We start from the raw sequence: 18,810 nt of genomic DNA, 5'->3' as shown, positions 1-18,810 counted from the left end.
CTTTGCCTTTAGCTTCTCTTCTTTTCACAGCTATTTGTAAGGCTTCCTCAGACAACTGTTTTGCCTTTTTCCATTTCTTTTTCTTGAGGATGGTCTTGATCACTGCCTCCTGTGAAATGTCACGAATGTCTGTCCATAGCTCTTCAAGCACTCTATCAGATCTAATCCTTTGAATCTATTTGTTACTTCCACTGTGTAATCGTAAGGGATCTGATTTAGGTCATACCTGAATGGTCTAGTGGTTTTCCCCACTTTTTTCAATAAGTCTGAATTTGGCAATAAGGAGTTCATGATCTGAGCCACAGTCAGCTCCCGGTCTTGTTTTTGCTGACTGTATAAAGCTTCTCCTTCTTTGGATGCAAATAATATAATCAGTCTGATTTCAGTGCTGACTATCTGGTGATGATGTCCATGTGTGGAGTCCTCTCTTGTGTTGTTGGAAGAGGGTGTTTGCTATGACCAGTGTGTTCTCTTGGCAAAATTCTATTAGCCTTTACCCTGCTTCATTCTGTACTCCAAGGCCAAATTTGCCTGTTACTCCAGGTGTTTCTTGACTTCCTACTTTTGCCTTCCAGTCCCCTATAATGAAAAGGACATCTTTTTGGGGTGTTAGTTCGGACTCTTGTTGACTGTGAGGGCTACTCCATTTATTCTAAGGGATTCTTGCCCACAGTAGTAGATATAATGGTCATCTGAGTTAAATTCACCCGTTCCAATCCGTTTTAGTTCACTGATTTGTAAAATGTCAACATTCACTCTTGCCATCACCTGTTTGACCACTTCCAATTTGCCTTGGTTCATGGACCTAACATTCCAGGCTCCTATGCAATATTGCTGTTCACAGCATCGGACTTTACTTCCATCACCAGTCACATCCACAACTGGTTGTTGTTTTTGCTTTGGCTCCGTCTCTTCATTCTTTCTGGAGTTATTTCTCCACTGATCTCCAGTAGCATATTAGGCACCTACCGACTTGGGGAGTTAATCTTTCAGTGTCCTATCTTTTTGCCTTTTCATATTTTTAGTGGGGTTCTCAAGGCAAGAATACTGAAATGGTTTGCTGTTCCCTTCTCCAGTGGACCATGTTTTGAACCATATTTAAAACTGTGTACCTAAAATTAAGGGAGTGATGAATTATCATGGTAGAGTAAAAATCAAAAGAAAAAATCAAAACAAAGTCAGCAACAGTTCAAATATAAAATTATGAGATACTAAAGCCAAGGAAGCATGAAAAATGAATCCTGAGAGTAAGGACAGCTATGGAATAAAATGTAAAAAGAACAGATGGGCTTTGGGCAAAACAAATCCAAGTTTGAATATAAACCCTGACACAGGCTGCTTATTTAATTCCTCTGTTTCCACTTGTAATTGCTGTTCTTTCAAACAGTGTTTCTTTGAGTAGCATTTCTTCCCCAGTCTCAGGAGACAACTGGTAATCTTTCCAACTTGCAGTCAAAATGTGAAATGTCCTATCTCAAAATACCCTACATGTAGTTGAAATGCACTCGTGTCAGTGATTCAAAATTCTAAGGCATGTGGATTTTAAAAATGCCTTTCCTCTCCATTTTTATGTTGCCTGTTTTCCCCTCTTGTTTTCCGAGGTTTCTGCTGACTGTAAACAGAAAGGTCAGGTATTAGGTGACTGTTTTGTGTGCTCTCAGGAAAGATTGAGGAAGGCCTCCTTCTCCTAGAGGGCTTCCCTGGTGGCTCAGAGGTTAAAGCATCTGCCTGTAATTCAGGAGGCCTGGGTTCAATCCCTGGGTTGGGATGATCCCCCGGAGAAGGAAATGGCAACCCACTGCAATATTCTTGCCTGGAGAATCCCATGGACGGAGGAGTCTGGTGGGCTACAGTCTACGGGGTCGCATAGAGTCGCACACGACTGAGCAACTTCACTTTCACTTTCACTTTACTTCTCCTAAAGAAAGTACCCATTTCTTTACTCTCTGATCAGTAAAACGCCTTTTACCAGGACAAAGTTTTTCATCAAAGAGTTTACAAGTAATTCTTGAGAGTACTATTTATTAAACACCGTGAACACACTTCAAACAGAATTGTGGTTACTGTTTAGTTCCAATTGCAGTCCTATGTGATCAGTATTTTCCTTTCTTTTATTGATAAGGATGTGGACTCAGAGTGGCTATAAATAACTCATATAATTTTTTATTTTAGTCTTTTTAACTTAATGAAATGTGTGTCAGACTATATGTAATCTTTGGAGACTTTCTGCTTACTGTTACGGTGCTGACATGACTGTGCCGCTGCGATGGTTCATTTTGGGCCCCCCACTAAGGGGGCGCCCACAGCCTCGCTCTCAGGGCGTGGGTCTCTGCCTTGCTTCTCACTGAGCAGTTTCTCTGCTCTCCCACCTGCTGTGCTGTGTCTCTGGTAATACACTCTGTACCTGAAAAAAAAAATAGAAATTGTTCATTTTGACCATTATATATTATCCCATTAGGTAATTATTCATCCACTCTCCCATTGATAAACATTTGGAATGTTTCTTTTTTTTTTTTTTTTCTGCTTTGAACAAAAGCATTTGAGAAATGCTTCTGTGCGCATTTCTCAGGGCAAGATAGGTGAGCAAGTAGTAGAGCCTAGAGTATGATTAAAGGGATAACACGGAAGCAGGAGAAGATGGACAAAAGGGAGATTGGACATAGGCAAGATAACTCTTAGTTTTGATAAGTTAGTTTTGCCTGGGGTCAAATTTTGTCCAGGCAGGTGCACCTGTGGCCTGTCATGTCCGGCTCCTCACCTCCCCAGGTGGCACGGAAATAATCATTTAGAGTTGACAGTTACATCTCTGGTGGTGAGAGTTCTTGTCAGTTTTATACAGCTTTGAATGCTATACTGATGGCTGAAAGAAATATCCCTTCCCCAAATGGCTTCTAGTCTTAGTGTAACTATGAAATGGCCCAGCTACATAATAAGTATGCCTTTGACCTGTGTGGTATTTTTAGTATAGTATGTCATGGTAGGACAGTCCTAAGGTCCCAGAGAGAATGTAAGCCCTACCTCCAAAACTTATTGTAATTTTAAGGGTAAATAATTCCCCTCCCTTGACCGGAAAGAATAATTTGTAGATTTATTTCTTGCACAGTTCTAGAAAGTTACTATTAGCATCAGTAGGCTTAGAGAAAGATGTCCCTGTTATCTACTCCTAAATCAAAGGGTTTATCTAGTTATATATGAAAATGTGAACAGATAGAATGTCAATAACATATTCTGAAAGGTTAGGAAAAGATAATAGCCTTGAAAAAGCCTTTTGGTTTATGGTATTTTTGTCAAGAGGACAGAGAAAGTTTCTGAAAAAAGATTAAGCATGTAATGGATTTTTTTTCACTCTCTTGTATCCTAAGTTGTTGTAAGTCAGGGGACAGAACCAGGGAACTTTGGAGCTTCAAAGGCCTTACATTTGTTACAGTCTTTTTTTTTTTTTTTTTTTAAATTAAGATTTTAAACTTAATTTTTATTTAATTTTAGATTTTCTCCAGTGAGAGACCTGGACCTATTTCTTAAAGAGCCTGACCGAAGTCTAACTTTAAAATCATGATTAAGATGATATGTTCCGGTATTCTCACAAATAGAGGATGAGAATTCCCAGAAAATAACATCAAGAGTATGACTCGTAACAAACCATAAGCAGATCATTGGCTCATTGTTCGGTTGCCAGGGTCTTATTGGAAGACAAAGTCCCCAGTTTCATCACACAAGAAAGTTTCCATAATTCAGTCATTGAACTCGGGGGATGGGGTTGACTGGAGCAGGGACTCTTTACCAGATACAGAATGTTCCATGCTCTGCTGTCTCCTATTTCTGAGTTAACTTGACATTTGACCTCAGAGTCGGACTTGCCTGTGGCAAGAGAGATCATTTTAACCAGAGTAATTAAGTGCTTGAATCTTAATGTTGTTTCTTGTTCCTCACTCTGTGACAGGTGGTCAGAATGAGCTGTGTTGGCCTGGACTTTTTCTTCTACAGAAAAAAAAATCTGTCCTTTCATTTTAAAATATAATGGTTTGCATACTCAGTTCTATTTGACTTGTTTTGATCATTGTAAGATAATCAGAAAAAGTTATGGAAGTGTGGGACACAAATAATTGTATTAACCGGAAGAGGATACAGAGACTTTTAAGACCCCAGCTGCTGAGACTCAGTTGTACATGCTGACTTTAATATATATAACTTCTGTACTTTAGGTAGAAAGCTCCTTCCTTTTCATGTCCTCTTCCTGTAGTTTATCTTCTCTTTTGATTCTTAACTCCTTTGTATTTTTGTTTTAGATACAGGGAGGCAGGATAGTGAAAGGTTAAAGCAAGATCTCTGGAGTTAGACTGTAAAGTGAGAAATGGACATTGTATCAGGAAGTTAATATTAACCATAATTAGAGCATTTCAGTAGAATGAGGAAAACTGAAACCCAGTTATATCAGACTACATTGTGGGTAAAGAAAAAGTCAGGCCAGGGTCACACCTGACACATTTTTTAATGTTCTGTAAATATTTGTTGACTAGTTGAATTCATTTATTCATTATTAGGGGAGACCTCTGTATATTTTAGGTTGAGGGAAATAATCTAGTAAAAAGCTAGAGATGGAAAATGCAAATGAAAAAAAAAGGAAGGACATGGGTTGGATATTAGCATTTAGTAAGAACTCTGTGCCAGATGCTTTTCATATTTTTATGAAACTGCATAATAAAATCTATAGGGTATTATCACTGGCTTCATGGGAAACTGAAACATATTCAAATTCATGTAAATAGTAAGAAATGTAAGGAGATAGGATCAAAAGCCTGAGTGGATTGGTTTATCCTCCTTAACCACTTCTTCCTTCAAGGCTGGCATGAAGATTTCCAAATCTTTTGAGGCAGAGAAGAGGGACATTGAGATAGCTCTGTGGAAGGCAGTGAGGAAATCTGCTTGAAGTTGGATATTTGGACGAGAGAGCTGGTTTCCAAAGGCTGCCTCATGTGACAAGAAGCCGGCATGAGTTCTTTCTACCCGGTCTCCTTGTTCACACTTGTATCAACCTAGCACTGCTGAAACTTGGTGCTACCCGTGTTATTTTGAGAAACCTACTGGGGTTTGTACTATAGGTTTAAATACGTTTCCCCCTGTTCATCCTCTAATCACTCTTCTGGATGAAGTTCATTGAGGTCAGAGATCCTGGCTTTTCTTTTTGAGGTTATCTACTGCATTTAGTGATTTTCTGCCTGATGGTTGGAGTAACTAGATTTTTCTTGATGAGATTAAATTCCTGTCAATATTGTCACTTTTTTTTTAATCCATTTACCATCATGATATAAAGGCCAGTGAGGTTCCATGCTATTTCACCTTAAGTTTAAAATTCCACAAACTATTCTGTATTCTTGACCTTTGGATCTGTGGGTTCCTGTTGCTGATTTCTTTTCTTTCTTAGAACCCAGTGGGTCGTTTAGCCAGCCACAGATGAATTTGTCACCATATAAAGCTACCATCAGTCTGTCATTTTCTGTAACTGAAATCAGTTGATTTTTAAAAGGGTTTTGTTTGGCAGCCAATCACTTTACTTGGTTCTCATAGACCACTTCTTTAGCTCTGGCCTCATTCATTAACATAAATGCCTGTTTGGCTTCTGTTGCTCAAGTCTACATTCTGAAATGAGGTTTGTTTTCAAAAGCTTCCCTTTAATGATAGCGTATTTCAAAGAGTAGCTGCTAATTGTAAGGAGGTATTACTTTCATTCTGATTCTCATAGAAAACAATTCCAAATGTTCAAAAGCAAGTGCAATTGCCAATTACTTTTTTTGAAAGACGCTGGTGATAGAAATACGCTGTGAGGCAATAGAAACCATACACCTGATGTTTCTGAATAAAGCAGTGGTCTTCCTTCTACACAGCAGCTAAGAAACTGACGGTGTCATATGTTTATAATTCTACTCAGCACACAATAGGCTAACTTGAGTACAAAAGAGGTTTTAATAATTTGAAAGGGGCACAGCTGTGAATGAAACTCAAGATGTTTTAATCCCAAATCCTGAGGTTGAATCACAACGAATTTTAGATGGTGCCAGAGACTATCAACTCAAACTTGTGTATATGAGAAATCCCTAGATTTTAACATTTTCATTTCAGTCACCTAGGATTTCGGGATCTCAAGTTTTACTAGGTTAAATATAAGTTGATTTGCTGCTGACACCAGTTCGTTTACTTGTCATATTCCTGGGTTAATGGGTTAATTAGGGATCAATTTGTTTCTCTTTTTCTTTCTCTAATCTCTGAGGACTAGAAGGCTATAAATATTAATAAATGTTAGCATAATGGCCTTTGGCTTCTTCAGAAAGATTGTTTGATGAACTATCTCCCCTCTGCCTTGCCTGCTTCGTCTCCTGAGCAGTCTACCTTGGGAGGAAAGACAGGGTTTGGGGTTTTGTTTTTTTTTTCCTTTTTTGTATTTTTGTTTTTTTTTGTTTTCATTTGTAGGGCGATCTATCATTGTTGAATCAGGCTAGCAGTCTGAGATCCATTCTGAGTCACTATGAATAGAGTTCTAGTACTGGTCGGGCCCCAGGGAAACTGGTGGTTAAATACTGTGAGAATCTTTATCAGACAGGAAATGACAACTCATTAAAATACTAACCGTTAAGCCTGTTTAGATCCTGGCCTCACTGCCAGGCGGGGGCGGGGGTGACGGGGGATGGTTATGGAGGAGTGTTGTTCAATTCTACTGCGTTTGACTAAAATGTGCACATTTCTTAAAAGAATTACTTATAAGACTGTTATCAAGAAAGGGACTTGCTAGTCCACCTTGTCACTGAACTTCTGCTTTCCTGTCATTGCCTCTTTTGTTCAGAAGACAGATCAGCATGTAACGGAGGTGGGGTATGGATGGGCTTTTATTTCATCCCTGAAAATATATCCTACTAGTACCTTAATTGGGCTTTCCTGGTGGCTCAGACAGTAAAGAATCCGCCTGCAAAGCAGGAGACCTGGGTTCCATGCCCGGGTCAGGAAGATCCTCTGGAGGAGGGCATGGCAACCCGCTCCAGTATTCTTGCCTGGAGAATCCCTGTGGACAGAGGAGCCTGGTGGGCTATAGTCTAGGGGGTCGCAAAGAGTCGGACACCACTGAGCGACTAAGCACAGCACAGTACCTTAATTATAATATTTAACCTCTTTAGCAGAAGAGTCTGTAGCTTCAGTCTAGAAGAGTCTGTTTAGGACTCCTCAGCTCCCAGGCCAAATCTCAACTGATAGGGGAATTCTCTGGAGTCAGAGGATAAATTTGATTTATTGATTTACATAGAGTGATTCTCACTTAATCAATAAAATTCTAAAAACTCTAATACTCATTTAAAGCATAAATATAAGTTTAACTGTGGGCACAAATCTCAGTTTCTTGAGGTCTGACTGTCTAGGTTCTTAAAGGCCCTCTTTACAGTGGTCTATAAGAGCCACTCTAAAGCATGGAAGGGCAAGCGAAAAGAGACCCTTGGTCTGGATCTTTGTAGAAATAGCTTTCTTTTTTTCTCTAATATGTTACCTAACAATTTTACATTGAGTTGGTCTGCTAACTAAACCTTAAGATATTTTGACCTTTTGGGAACAGATATAGATTTTATATATATATTTGTATAGGTACTTGTGTATATATATATTTGTATATGTGTGTGTATATATGTATGTGTGTGTGTATACACGTATGTATGTATGTATATAGTATTTGTACCCCTTGCAGTTTAGTTCCCTGGTCTAAACCAGTGGTGTCCACCATTGGAGTGGGACTAAAATAGAACTTCTATTTATATTTATTTTCATCTTTGTCATTTCCTTTCTTTGTCTGTTTTTGTAATGTAAACAGCATTATTATGGTTATACAAAGATATAATTATGGCTATACATCCATGGAGGATGTATACATCAGTCTGATTGGCACTCCCTCAATCCATATGTCAGAAGATCACAAATTAGATATTACAAGTACAGGGTAGGAGTGGTGGTGTTTAGTTGCTAAGTTGCGTTTGAATCTTTGCAACCCCATGGACTGTAGCCCACCAGGCTCCTCTGTCTGGGATTTTCCAGGCAAGAATACTGGAGTGAGTTGCTATTATCCTCCTCCAGGGGATCTTCCTGACCTAGGGATCGAACCTGCATCTCCTGTATCGGCAGGCGGATTCTTTAGCACTGAGCCACCAGGGAAGCCCAGGCTAAGAGTAGGAGTTCTCAGTACTAAAGGGGCTTACAGGGGGCACGCTGCAATTTATTTGTTTTTTCTGTGCCCCATTAATCAGGAATATTTGCTAAAGATAGCATGAAAGTCATCATAATGAGACATTTTAAATTGTTTAATGCTTCATCTATATTTTATCCTTTTAAATTTGTATTTATACATTTTACTCTTTGCATGAGTAATATCCATATATCAGAAATGTTCACAGACCATTGGTCTAGGCTTCTCTGCCTTTAAAAGCTGCTTGGTGCTGTCAAAAAACAGGCTACTTCAAAAGACCATTATGCTGTCTGAATTGTAGCAGCAGTAGACTTGATTAAACTCTTCTTTTCCCTTTCTTTTAATAGTACCCCTGAACTGTATCTTCTAAAATCATTTTCTCACATTCATAAGCTTTCAGTGGTTTAACCAATCACACCCTGAGAATGTTATTTAGATGTTCTAATTAATCATCAGAGGAATGTTAAATAAATTAGCCTCAAAGTACTGCACAAATAGTGAAATAAAGGTTTAAAGAAATGTTTCTTAATTTTAAAACATTTAAAAACTTTTTTTTTTCCCTAGGAATGACAAAGGTTTATTGCCCTTTAGCCTTACTTGGAATCCATGTCAGGCAGTTTCTAGTATATTGGAAAGCCAATGATATGACATACACAATCACATCAATGCTAAGGTCTTCAAAAAAAAGTGGTTAAGAAAGAAGCGCTTATATTAGAACTTTACTTAATTATACCTGTTTAATTCCCTTAGGCATTTCAACTGCGTAACCTTCACATGGGCACTGTATAAATAGAGCTAAACAAGACAAATCAATTTTTTATAAGTTTATGTTACTCTTGTGTTACTAAGCACTGTGCCCCAGGTTTATGATGGCACTTAATAATAATTATAGTTTAAAAAAAAAAACAACACATCTGGCTGGAAAAATCCAAGAAGAACCCTGGACAGGAAGATTTCAGGTCTTTTAATAGTGAGTGCTAGTTTGATGACTATGTTCATGATGGAAAAGACATTCAAAGTAAATCAAATGATATGTTTTTTACATCTCGTGAACCAGTTTGTTTGAAAGTAACACAGTTTGAAGGGAGTTCCTTGAAAACCGAATAACAATGACCTATGAATTTTTGGAATGGGTGTATATGCTCATAACCAACCAACAAGTGAAAATGTAAGCATTGTGAAAAACCAGAGTAATCACATCACCCACTCTATGCAACCTCTGCCAATTGTGATGCTTCCTCTGGAAGATTTTTCTGGCTTTTTGTGGGAACACAGTGCAGACCTTTGTTTATAATGAGTTGATATGGGCAGAGTTTAAGATACAGATTTCTTATAAGTGATTCCAAAAACGGAGTTACATACGCTTTAAAAACTAGAGAAAAATAATAGATTTTGTTTGTATATTGATCATGGCCCTTGACAGAATTTTGCCGAGAAGTTTGTCTTGTTTCTGTTTTAACTTATAGTTAGGTATATAAGCATGCAGAATATTGTTCCCATGAAACTCCTTTTGAACTCTGGGTGGGTTTAGACTTCTGTGGATTTCTTTTCTCCTCCTCTCCTGTTTGCATTTTCTGAGGATTTCTTTCTTTCTTTATTAAGTTCAAAAATTGTCATTTAAATAATTTGTTGGAAATTTGTTTCTTCATGATTATACTACCTGAAAAGTGTTTTTGTATGTCAAGAAATAAATATCAACATATTACTGTCCACACAGCTTTTTTTTTTTACCCACCATGTTGAAGGTCTACAGCAAGGAAAAGTGGATGAGATTAATTTTATTCTTGCTTTTGTTTTCCCTTCTTTTTTCTTAAAGGCTTTGTCACCTAGAGAAAATGGCTGTTTACAAGGCTAGTTTAAGTATATTTAAATACAGACACTGACGGGAAAATACTGCTGAATAACTCTGACACTTTGAATTCAGTCAGCACCTAACTGCAGCGTCTCACCCGCCCACCGTGGGTGAGAGGCGAGCCCTCAGCCAGGTGCATAAGGTGCTCGGAACTTAATGGCTTTCAGAAAAGGCGTTTGAGTTATTTCCTAAACCAACGATAAAAAGACACTAAACTGTGTTGCAAGTTATTCCTCCCTCCTTTCTTCATGCGTGTACCTTAAATTAATCCTGAATGTCAGAATGGACTCTTTTTTTTTTTTTCTTTTTCCTAGAATGGGCTCTTACTTCTGCTGCTTGAAAATAACTTGAGGGATGAGGTCATGGGGATGGCATTCTTGTTTTCCTTAAATGCATGTTAAGAGTAAAAGCTATAATTTCAGTTTTTATCTAGTCCATTACTTAAAGAGCTTTAGTGTTAATTTAGAAAACTCTAGTATAAGAGTGCTTTGTATAAGCTGAGGCATGTGTGACCTAAGCCATTGTTTATAGACATAAAAAAATTAAAATAAAACTAAGATTTTGAGGCATATATTTAAAAACTTGAGGACTTGACTAAAATTCATTATGTAACATGTATTACCTAGATTTCAATAGGTTAACTTTTTATATTTATTTGGATCATGTGGCACTTATTCATAATAGTTTTGGTCAAAATGTTGCTATAAAAGACTTCTAACTTCTTTCTATTTTCAAGTGTTTCTAGTCTCTTATGAAAAACTGACTCTCCCATTCCACCACCCAAAACTCTAAAGCATGTAATAACATAGCACCTTGAAAAATTAACCTCTTCATTAGTCTAGGAAAATTCTTTGAAAGTTACACATCATGTAAACATATATTCTCTATCAGCTAAAAGAGTAGCCCTTAATGGACTTATAATGGCAAATCACTTATGCTTTTCAGTTATTTTGAAAGGAATTTAGAATGATTGTTGCTAGTGCCTTCCTCATTTCCCTCAACAACAGCAGAGTAGAACCTTTCTAACATTGGGTCTTGATTCTTAATTTTCTCTTTAAATAATGACTTGACCTGGAGCCCAAGAATGATTTGAGGAAAACTGTAAGCCATAGTTTTGCTTAACTTTGGTCTGAAGTTAGAGGTCTGAAGAAACAAAAGTTGTTTCTTGTACATCCTAGCTGTTCAAAGAAGCCTACAATCATTTCAATCTCACTAAATAAGTTTTTTTCTTAACTAGCCACCCTTGGGAGTTTAAAATGATGATATAAGGTATTGTTATTAAGGGTGAAAGAATAAATTTCTGGGCGTCCCCTGTTGGTCAGTGGTTAGGACTTGGCACCTTCACTGCAGTGGAGCCAGGTTCAGCCCTTGATCAGGGAACCAAGATCCTGCAAACTGTGCAGCAGCCAAAAAACCCAAAAGGAATCAATTTCTGAAGGAAAGTTCTTAAAAATCTGCAATCTTCAAAGCCAGTCTCCTTATGCATTTATTTTATTGGATTTTTTTATATTTCTGTGGTTTATTTCAAGTATAAGTGGATGAGCTATTTGCATTCTTTTATGCATTATATAAAGAACTACCCAAGGAAAATCTTTCTTTTAAAGAGAAAGTTTGTACTATTGTTGCTCCCTTGTAGAAAAACCATTACTGAAAAACAGCAGCAGAGCTCAGAGACAGCTCTTCTGGTTTACCACGCTCACGTGAGGCCACATAGACGTCTGTGCAAGGGGAGGAGGCTTCTCCGTCTTTGAGGTCTGTCTTATGGGTCTTTTGGAATCATCCGTGCAGTCATTGCCTCTACTACATATATCTCTTCAGGCCTTTTTACACATCTTTCAGTATTCCTTAAAGGACTTTTTAAACAACTTCACCCCACACTGGTCTTTCTTTTCTCCCTTCAGTTTCTTTGGAGTGTGTCTTCTCTACCAAAAAATTGAGAAATTTATTACTGATTTATAAATTCTGTTGTTCGCAAATGAGTTCACGTGTGTGTGTGTGTGTGTGTGTGTGTGTGTGTGTGTGTGTACGTGAGTACGTTTTGAATCCATATAATAATGATTTGAGTTCTTGGACGTAGACCACTTCTTGCAGTTTTAGTCTCTCCCCATAGCACCAATTACAGTTTGGATATAAAATAAGGACTCTATTAAGGGCTTGTTGGTTGATCATTAACAGGATCAAGGAAAAGTGTCAGCCAGGAGTATGTATTTGTTACCCTCTGGTAAATATAGTAGCAAGAAATTTCTCTTCTGTACTGCTTTTTATTAGAGAAAGCAGCAACTGAAATTGTTCTAGAAAAAAGGTGGTGACATTAATACTTAAAGAAGAGAACTTTAGGCACTGTTGCACATGAAATACCCTTTGCTGGCCCCAGGAAAATGACTGGGCTCGTTTAGCTTTCAGCCCTGTTATGACAGATGAGAAAATAGAGGGTATAGAAAGTAGAGATGTTTGGTTTTCTAAGTCGCCCCAAGTTACCGTTTTTTTAAAATGCCTGCAAGCATTTCTAAATCGGGAGCCCGGTGACTACAGTTGCCAAACCGGTTTAACAGCACTGCCTGCACACATTCTAGGTGAGAGGGAGCTCTGAGCCCATAAACTTATCAGAGATCACTATCCCAGTCATCTCAGAACAAGTTGTTTAGTAATGTTGTGTAGTTTCTGTGCAAGCCATCCACCATAAACCACGACGTGATTCAAGGTTCATAGTTCCTTCTTTGTTCCTTTGTTAATCACTGACTTCTGACTAGTGGGAGGTGCCTCCCAAATTTGCTAATGCATTCTTTTTGGATAAGGATGACGCACAGATTGTCCTAATAAGGACTTGGTTTGAGAAAGGACCGCCTCCTCTGAGAAGATGGGACAAGTCAGTGAGAGGGCGGGCAGTTTCTTTTTCAACCAGGGATGACACAAGCATAAGTCATTTCCTTATTAATCGGTTCAAACCAGTTCTTACAGGAACTGGTGGTGATAAATGTGAGACTTCTCAGAAGTCATTCATTTTGCTCTTTGTACCACACCAGTGTGCAGCGCCGGCGGAGCTCGCCTCACTCTGAGAACTAACTCTTCTACTGGAAGGGACTCTCAGCTCCTATTTCCTTCTTAAACATGTTGGTGGGAGACAGTTGTCTTCTGTAAGGGGTTGGGAAAGGATGAATATTTATCCATTGGGAACAGTTCACAGGATTTCGCCACCTCTGCTGATTGTTGTTGGGTTTTTTTCCTCTTTCTGTCTAATCCCTGCTTTTTTGAGTCAAGGCGGTAAGTGGATTTTCCTTTAACATTCTTTCCTGCTTTTCTTCCCAAATGTGTCTTTTTTCCTGGGGTTATTGTACCATGCCTCCAGTGCTGTCCCCGGCATAGGTCCATCTCTGCAGAAGCCATTCCAGGAATACCTGGAGGCCCAGCGGCAGAAGCTTCACCACAGAAGCGAAATGGGCACACCGCAGGTGAGACTTTTCCCTGGTTTTCTTCTCTTTCCCACCCCCACAGTTTCAGGCTGCAGTTACATTCGCAGCACTCACTGGCATTTTTAGGCGAATAGAGTGAGGTTTGTCAGGCTCAGTAGAAGTCTGAAGCTCTGTGTACTTCCTACTGGCAAATGTGTCTTTGTCTAAAGCAGAAAAATGTAACTTCTGTTTTGTATTGCTCCCCAAAACAAGTATTGGGCTAATGGAAAATAATGGATATGTTATGTAGGATGAGTTATTACCTTGATCTACAATGACTTATTTATAAGTAGCAAGTATACTTTCCAAGTAGATTAGAAAGTTAAGATTTATAGCATAACAAAGTATTGGATTTAATGAGTTCATTTGAATATCTATTTTTGCTCTCTTTTTCTTTTCATTGATGGGAAAAATAATTTTTAAAAAAAAATATAAACTAAAGCTGTTAACATAACTGAACTTAAAAACTTTAAACTAAACCTGCCTTTTGTATAAACAGTTCTGTAGCAAAGAAAGGAAATGACTAGAAGAGGATGAGTAAGCAATAACCTGAAATGGGGAACTTGAAGGAAGCATAGGGTTATTTTTGTTGTTTGGTTGGTTTTTTTAATGGCCTTACAACTCTTTATGTGGCCCTTTGCTGCCCTCAGTTGACCAAACATAACTCCAGAAATAGATAACATTTATATTTTAAAAGCTGCTCCTAATATTGGAACAAGAAATATATAAAACTATCTTGACACTACTCTCTACAGGTATCCCCATGATGACTTCAGATAGTAGAATTTAATCAAAGACTTTATGTAGTGAAAGACAAGAAATGACCTCACACCCCATTCTGAACTGTATTCAACATTGACTTTAACAAAGTGAAACCTTAATAACTGGGGGTAAGAAGAAGGCCTGAATGTAGATTTCAGGGTAGCTGAAGAGAGAAGACTTTTCATTTTTAATTGTTTATTAGGTTATAACCTCCAAGTTCTCATTACTTTCGTTAAAACATAGTAGTTGTTTTTACAACCAAACTAATGAAGCATTTCTCGTGGGTTGTTCTGCCTTTCTTCCTGCAGGGAGAAAACTGGTTGTCCTGGATGTTTGAGAAGTTGGTTGTTGTAATGGTGTGTTACTTCATCCTGTCCATCATTAACTCCATGGCACAAAGTTATGCCAAACGAATCCAGCAGCGGTTGGACCCAAAGGAGAAAACCAAATAAGCAGGAAAAGGTTTTAACTGCAGAAATTAAAATGGAAGGGTTCTGCCTTAAAGTGGGAGGACTCCAGATCAGGAAGGAAAATTCCCTTTTCCAACCTGTATCAGTTTTTATTTTTTTTCCCCCCTGAAAGCAGTTTAGTCCACATCTTGCACTGACATACTTTTCCTTTGTTAAGGTAAGGTATCCACCCTCGGTTCAATCCAAGTTGTATTTTATTAGGGTGGAATGTGATGTTGAGCAGCAAAGTTAACAGAAACTGGCCTTCTGTTTGTTACTTTCAAAGGCCCACGTGGTACAATTAAAGAATTCCAAACACCATCCCCCAAAAAAGAATTCCTAAGTATGTTAAATATTTCAAGCTTTTTAGGCTTGTCAAATATGACTTCTTTGTTTTTCTAAGTCATCAAAAGTGTATATAAATTATACTAGATTGGATAACAGTCTTGCATGTCTATCATGGTAAAATTTAATATGCCATCCTGCCCAACCCTTCCTCTCCCACCTTCGAAAAAAGGCCATTTTATGATGCATTGCACACCCTCTTGGGAAACTGATCTTTCAATTTTGAGACAGTATAAGGAAAATCTTGTTGGTGTCTCACAAATGAGCTGACACCATTTTTTATTCTGTATATTTAGAATGAAGTCATGAAAAAACTTTATAAATACATCTTTGATCATTCCAAAATTGTGTCCATTTTCTTGAGCGTTTTTTTTTTTTTTTTTTTAACTTCCTTTTGGCTTCTACCAACTAAATTCAGCCTTGCCATATCCATCACAGCCAGTGTCTCTTACGCCTTCATTTATTTGCATGAAAGGGCCACCACCAAGGCGTTTTTTGGTTGGGTTGAAATTGGGCAGCTGGCTACACACTGCTGAAAGGGCACCTTAGGTACTGATGTATGGAGGGGACTTACTGGTTTGTGAAAACAGGAGAGATGATAGTATATAAAACAAAGGACATGGAGAGAAAAATAACCTGTTTTAAAATAAAAACAAGCTTTCTCATAGCAATTAATTTTTTTTTTTTGCAATTAGTTTTTAACTCAGTACGTATTCTGATTTTAGCAGACAGAAATTTACTTTTATTTATAACCTAATTTTCTTTCCTTTTTTTCGTGTTTGTTCTTATGTGATTTTTCCTTCTGGATGTTTCTGGTTGAACTTGGTCATTTTATTTTGCTCAGGGCGGGGTGGGGGGGGCATGGTGATAAATAGTCTCACTTTTCTCCTTTAGGAAAGTTGGTACTGACATTATGTTGAGTGTAGAATTGAGTTTAAATCTCAACAGGCCAGAAATGCCTGGTTTGTTTGATCAAATCCTGCCTGAATGTCTGCTTGTTTTGCCTACCGTCGTGACATCTCCATGGCTGTACCACCTTGTCGGGTAGCTTATCAGACTGATGTTGACTGTTGAATCTCATGGCAACAGCAGTCGATGGGCTGTCTGACATTTTGGTATCTTTCATCTGACCATCCATATCAAATGTTCCCATTCAAACATTACCCAGCACCATGTTTTATGGTTAAAAGAATTGGTCCTTAGGTCTAGTGGCACTTTGACTCTTTTATGCCATAATACTGTATCAAGAGGATTTTATGCAAAAGTGGGATAGTCTATGTGTGATCAAAACTAAATAAAGGACAAGCAACCTGTCTTGTGAGTTTTGGAAAGGTTACTTCTTAACCATCTTTTACCCCCTACCTGGAAACTTTCTAGTGGTAGTTACTTGAAAAGCGGTATCCAGACGGTTTCAATAAACTCACATTAACTGTTACAGTTTTTTAGATTCTTTAGGGTTCATGTAAGTCTCTAAGTTGGCTTCCCGTTGTCTTTCATCACCTTCACCTGCATTTTATTTGGTGTTTGTCTGAAGAAAGGAAGGAGGAAAGCAAATCTGATTTGTACTGTTTGTACTAGATTTTGGGATTTGTTGATAAATTTATTTTGGGGTAAAGTATTAGAAAGCCTTGTTCCTTAGGCTGAAGGTCTAAGTGATTATAATACATTTGACTTGTGATGGTGGCTTGTTCACTCTTGCAAATGAATTTGCTCGGAAAACAAATGAAGAGCAGCTCTCCTCCTTCCCTGTGCTGCGGTTCAGGTGTGGCATGCTCAGGTGATCCTGCCGAATTCCAGCTGGGGCCGCGTGCTACCCTTCTGTTCCTGCGGTTGGTTGGTTCCTTTCTTTAATCCACCAAAGCGGACACAGACAACACGATCCCAAAGACACGCCTAGTTAATTCCAGCTGATTGGAGACCAGAAAATTTGTAAATGGATGGTTTGATGTTCCTGCAAATAAAAAAAAAGGGCCGGGAGTTCTCTTGATTCCATCTCTGTTTTGTTTAAGTCTCTTCTGTGCCTTAAATATCTGCAGCATCTTATCTGCCTCAATTCAGTGAATGTCAAGCAATGACAATACAAGGCAACGTGTTAAGGTGTATACACAAGTACTGAGGAGCACCTCCCTTCAAACAACGCCATGTAGGAGCATGCAGTGTTTTCTGTATTCTCTGTATAACCATAACCCAGAGTATAGAGCTTAGAGCAAAGAGTTTTATTTTCATTTGTATAATGGCCTCTGTATCTGTTCTCTAAAAGTCCAGAAAAAGACAAGGCTGGAAGTGATGTTTCTGAAATACACTGGTGTATTAGGGATATAGAGGAGCGTGTGCTCCTTACAAACAAGCTCAGCCTGTGTTCGCAGTGTGCTCTGCTGTCTAGCTCTGGGAGGACAGCTTGAGGCTTGTTACTCAAAGCGATCCAGTAAGTACAAATTATGCAAGAAGCTAGATAAAACAACTAACTGCCCTCTTATAAACTGGGGTGAACTGTGTTTGACTGACCCATATGTAAAGAACTCATGAGTCCCCAATCTTTTTAGCATCAAAAAACCTTTCCATATGTTTTGAAACCCATGTGCTTAGTCTGTTAACAGTGGTTTAGATTTCTGCCTCTAACATAATGTGACCTGGAGAAAGTTTTTTAACTCAGCCTTGATTTCATCTATAAAAATAGAGATTATATATAGCCCGGTTGTCCTAAAGATTACATCAGATAAAATGTAAAGAAGCTGTTAATGTTAGTATGTTAGCAATTTTTTAATTCATCAAAGACAGTGTTTGCTACACATGTGAGAATTTTACAACAGTGCATTCGCTCACTTCAAAAATAGGATTTTAAATGCTGTCTATATATGTCCCCTTGTTTGGGAGTAAATATGCTCTGTCTAAAAAACTTAGTAACTAAATCCAGTATACAAATTAATAGAGAAAAGCAGAAATTAATGAACTAGTGACTTGATTAGTAATACCAAAACCTTCTCAAATCTAGAAATAGGCCTCCAGGTCTCGTCTTCTGAGATGGCCCACACTTTGGCTTGGAGTGTGTTTCTCCCATGGCGGCTCTCGCCTTTTGAGACTGACTGCATTGTCTGTGATGTGCATCTCTAAGTAAATCCGCTTCTTACCTATCAAAAGGTTGGGGGGGAGGGAACTAGTCTAATTAAGGTACAAAGCACAGATACACAAAATTTACTATGAATAACTGAAAATTCTTGTCTAACCTTGGAAAAAGAAGGGTCACTTAGTTGAGTCTGACTGCGAGCCTGTGGACTGGAGCCCGCCAGGCTCCTCTGACCATGGAATTCCCCAAGCAGGAATACTGGAGTGGGTAGCCGTTTCCTTCTCCAGGGCATCTTCCTGACCCAGGGATTGAACCCAGATCTCCTGCATTGCAGGCAGATTCTTTACCATCTAAGCTACCAGGGTCTAACTGTACCAGCTTTAAATGTTGACATTTTCTAATTTGTTATAAAGATAGTTAATGCTAAAAAGTCTAGAAGGTAGATAAAGAAAAAGGGAATGGTCAGCTTTTAATAACTTTATTGGTAACACTCCATCTATGATATCCAGTGAGATTTGCTAAGTATCAAGAGATTTTAAACAGTAAAAGGAAATTCTGATTTGGTAGCCTGCCAGGTCTTCCCCAATAGACCTGAAAGTCCCATTCCTGTTAGAAAAACACACGAGGGGGACTTCCCTGGCAGTCCGGTGGTTGGGACTACATGCCCCCACCGCAGG

General features: G+C 38.4%; 1 protein-coding gene across 5 annotated transcripts in view; it reads left to right on the top strand.

The window, feature by feature from the left end:
* VMP1 (vacuole membrane protein 1) overlaps positions 1–15,414 on the top strand; it is a 118,587-nt gene extending 103,173 nt beyond the window's left edge. For all 5 annotated transcript variants that reach the window (XM_043482582.1, XM_043482558.1, XM_043482566.1 and 2 more), the window contains 2 exons: positions 13,411–13,513; positions 14,584–15,414. In XM_043482582.1, coding sequence (XP_043338517.1) covers positions 13,411–13,513; positions 14,584–14,727 — 247 coding nt within the window. In that variant the 3' untranslated portion in view covers positions 14,728–15,414. The remainder of the gene's footprint in view (positions 1–13,410; positions 13,514–14,583) is intronic.
* The last annotated feature ends 3,396 nt before the right edge of the window (positions 15,415–18,810 follow it).

Source organism: Cervus canadensis, chromosome 1 (genome assembly GCF_019320065.1).
Source record: "Cervus canadensis isolate Bull #8, Minnesota chromosome 1, ASM1932006v1, whole genome shotgun sequence".
Taxonomy (NCBI): domain Eukaryota; kingdom Metazoa; phylum Chordata; class Mammalia; order Artiodactyla; family Cervidae; genus Cervus; species Cervus canadensis.
Note: the sequence above shows the minus strand (reverse complement) of the source record. Positions and strands in the feature narration are given on the sequence as shown.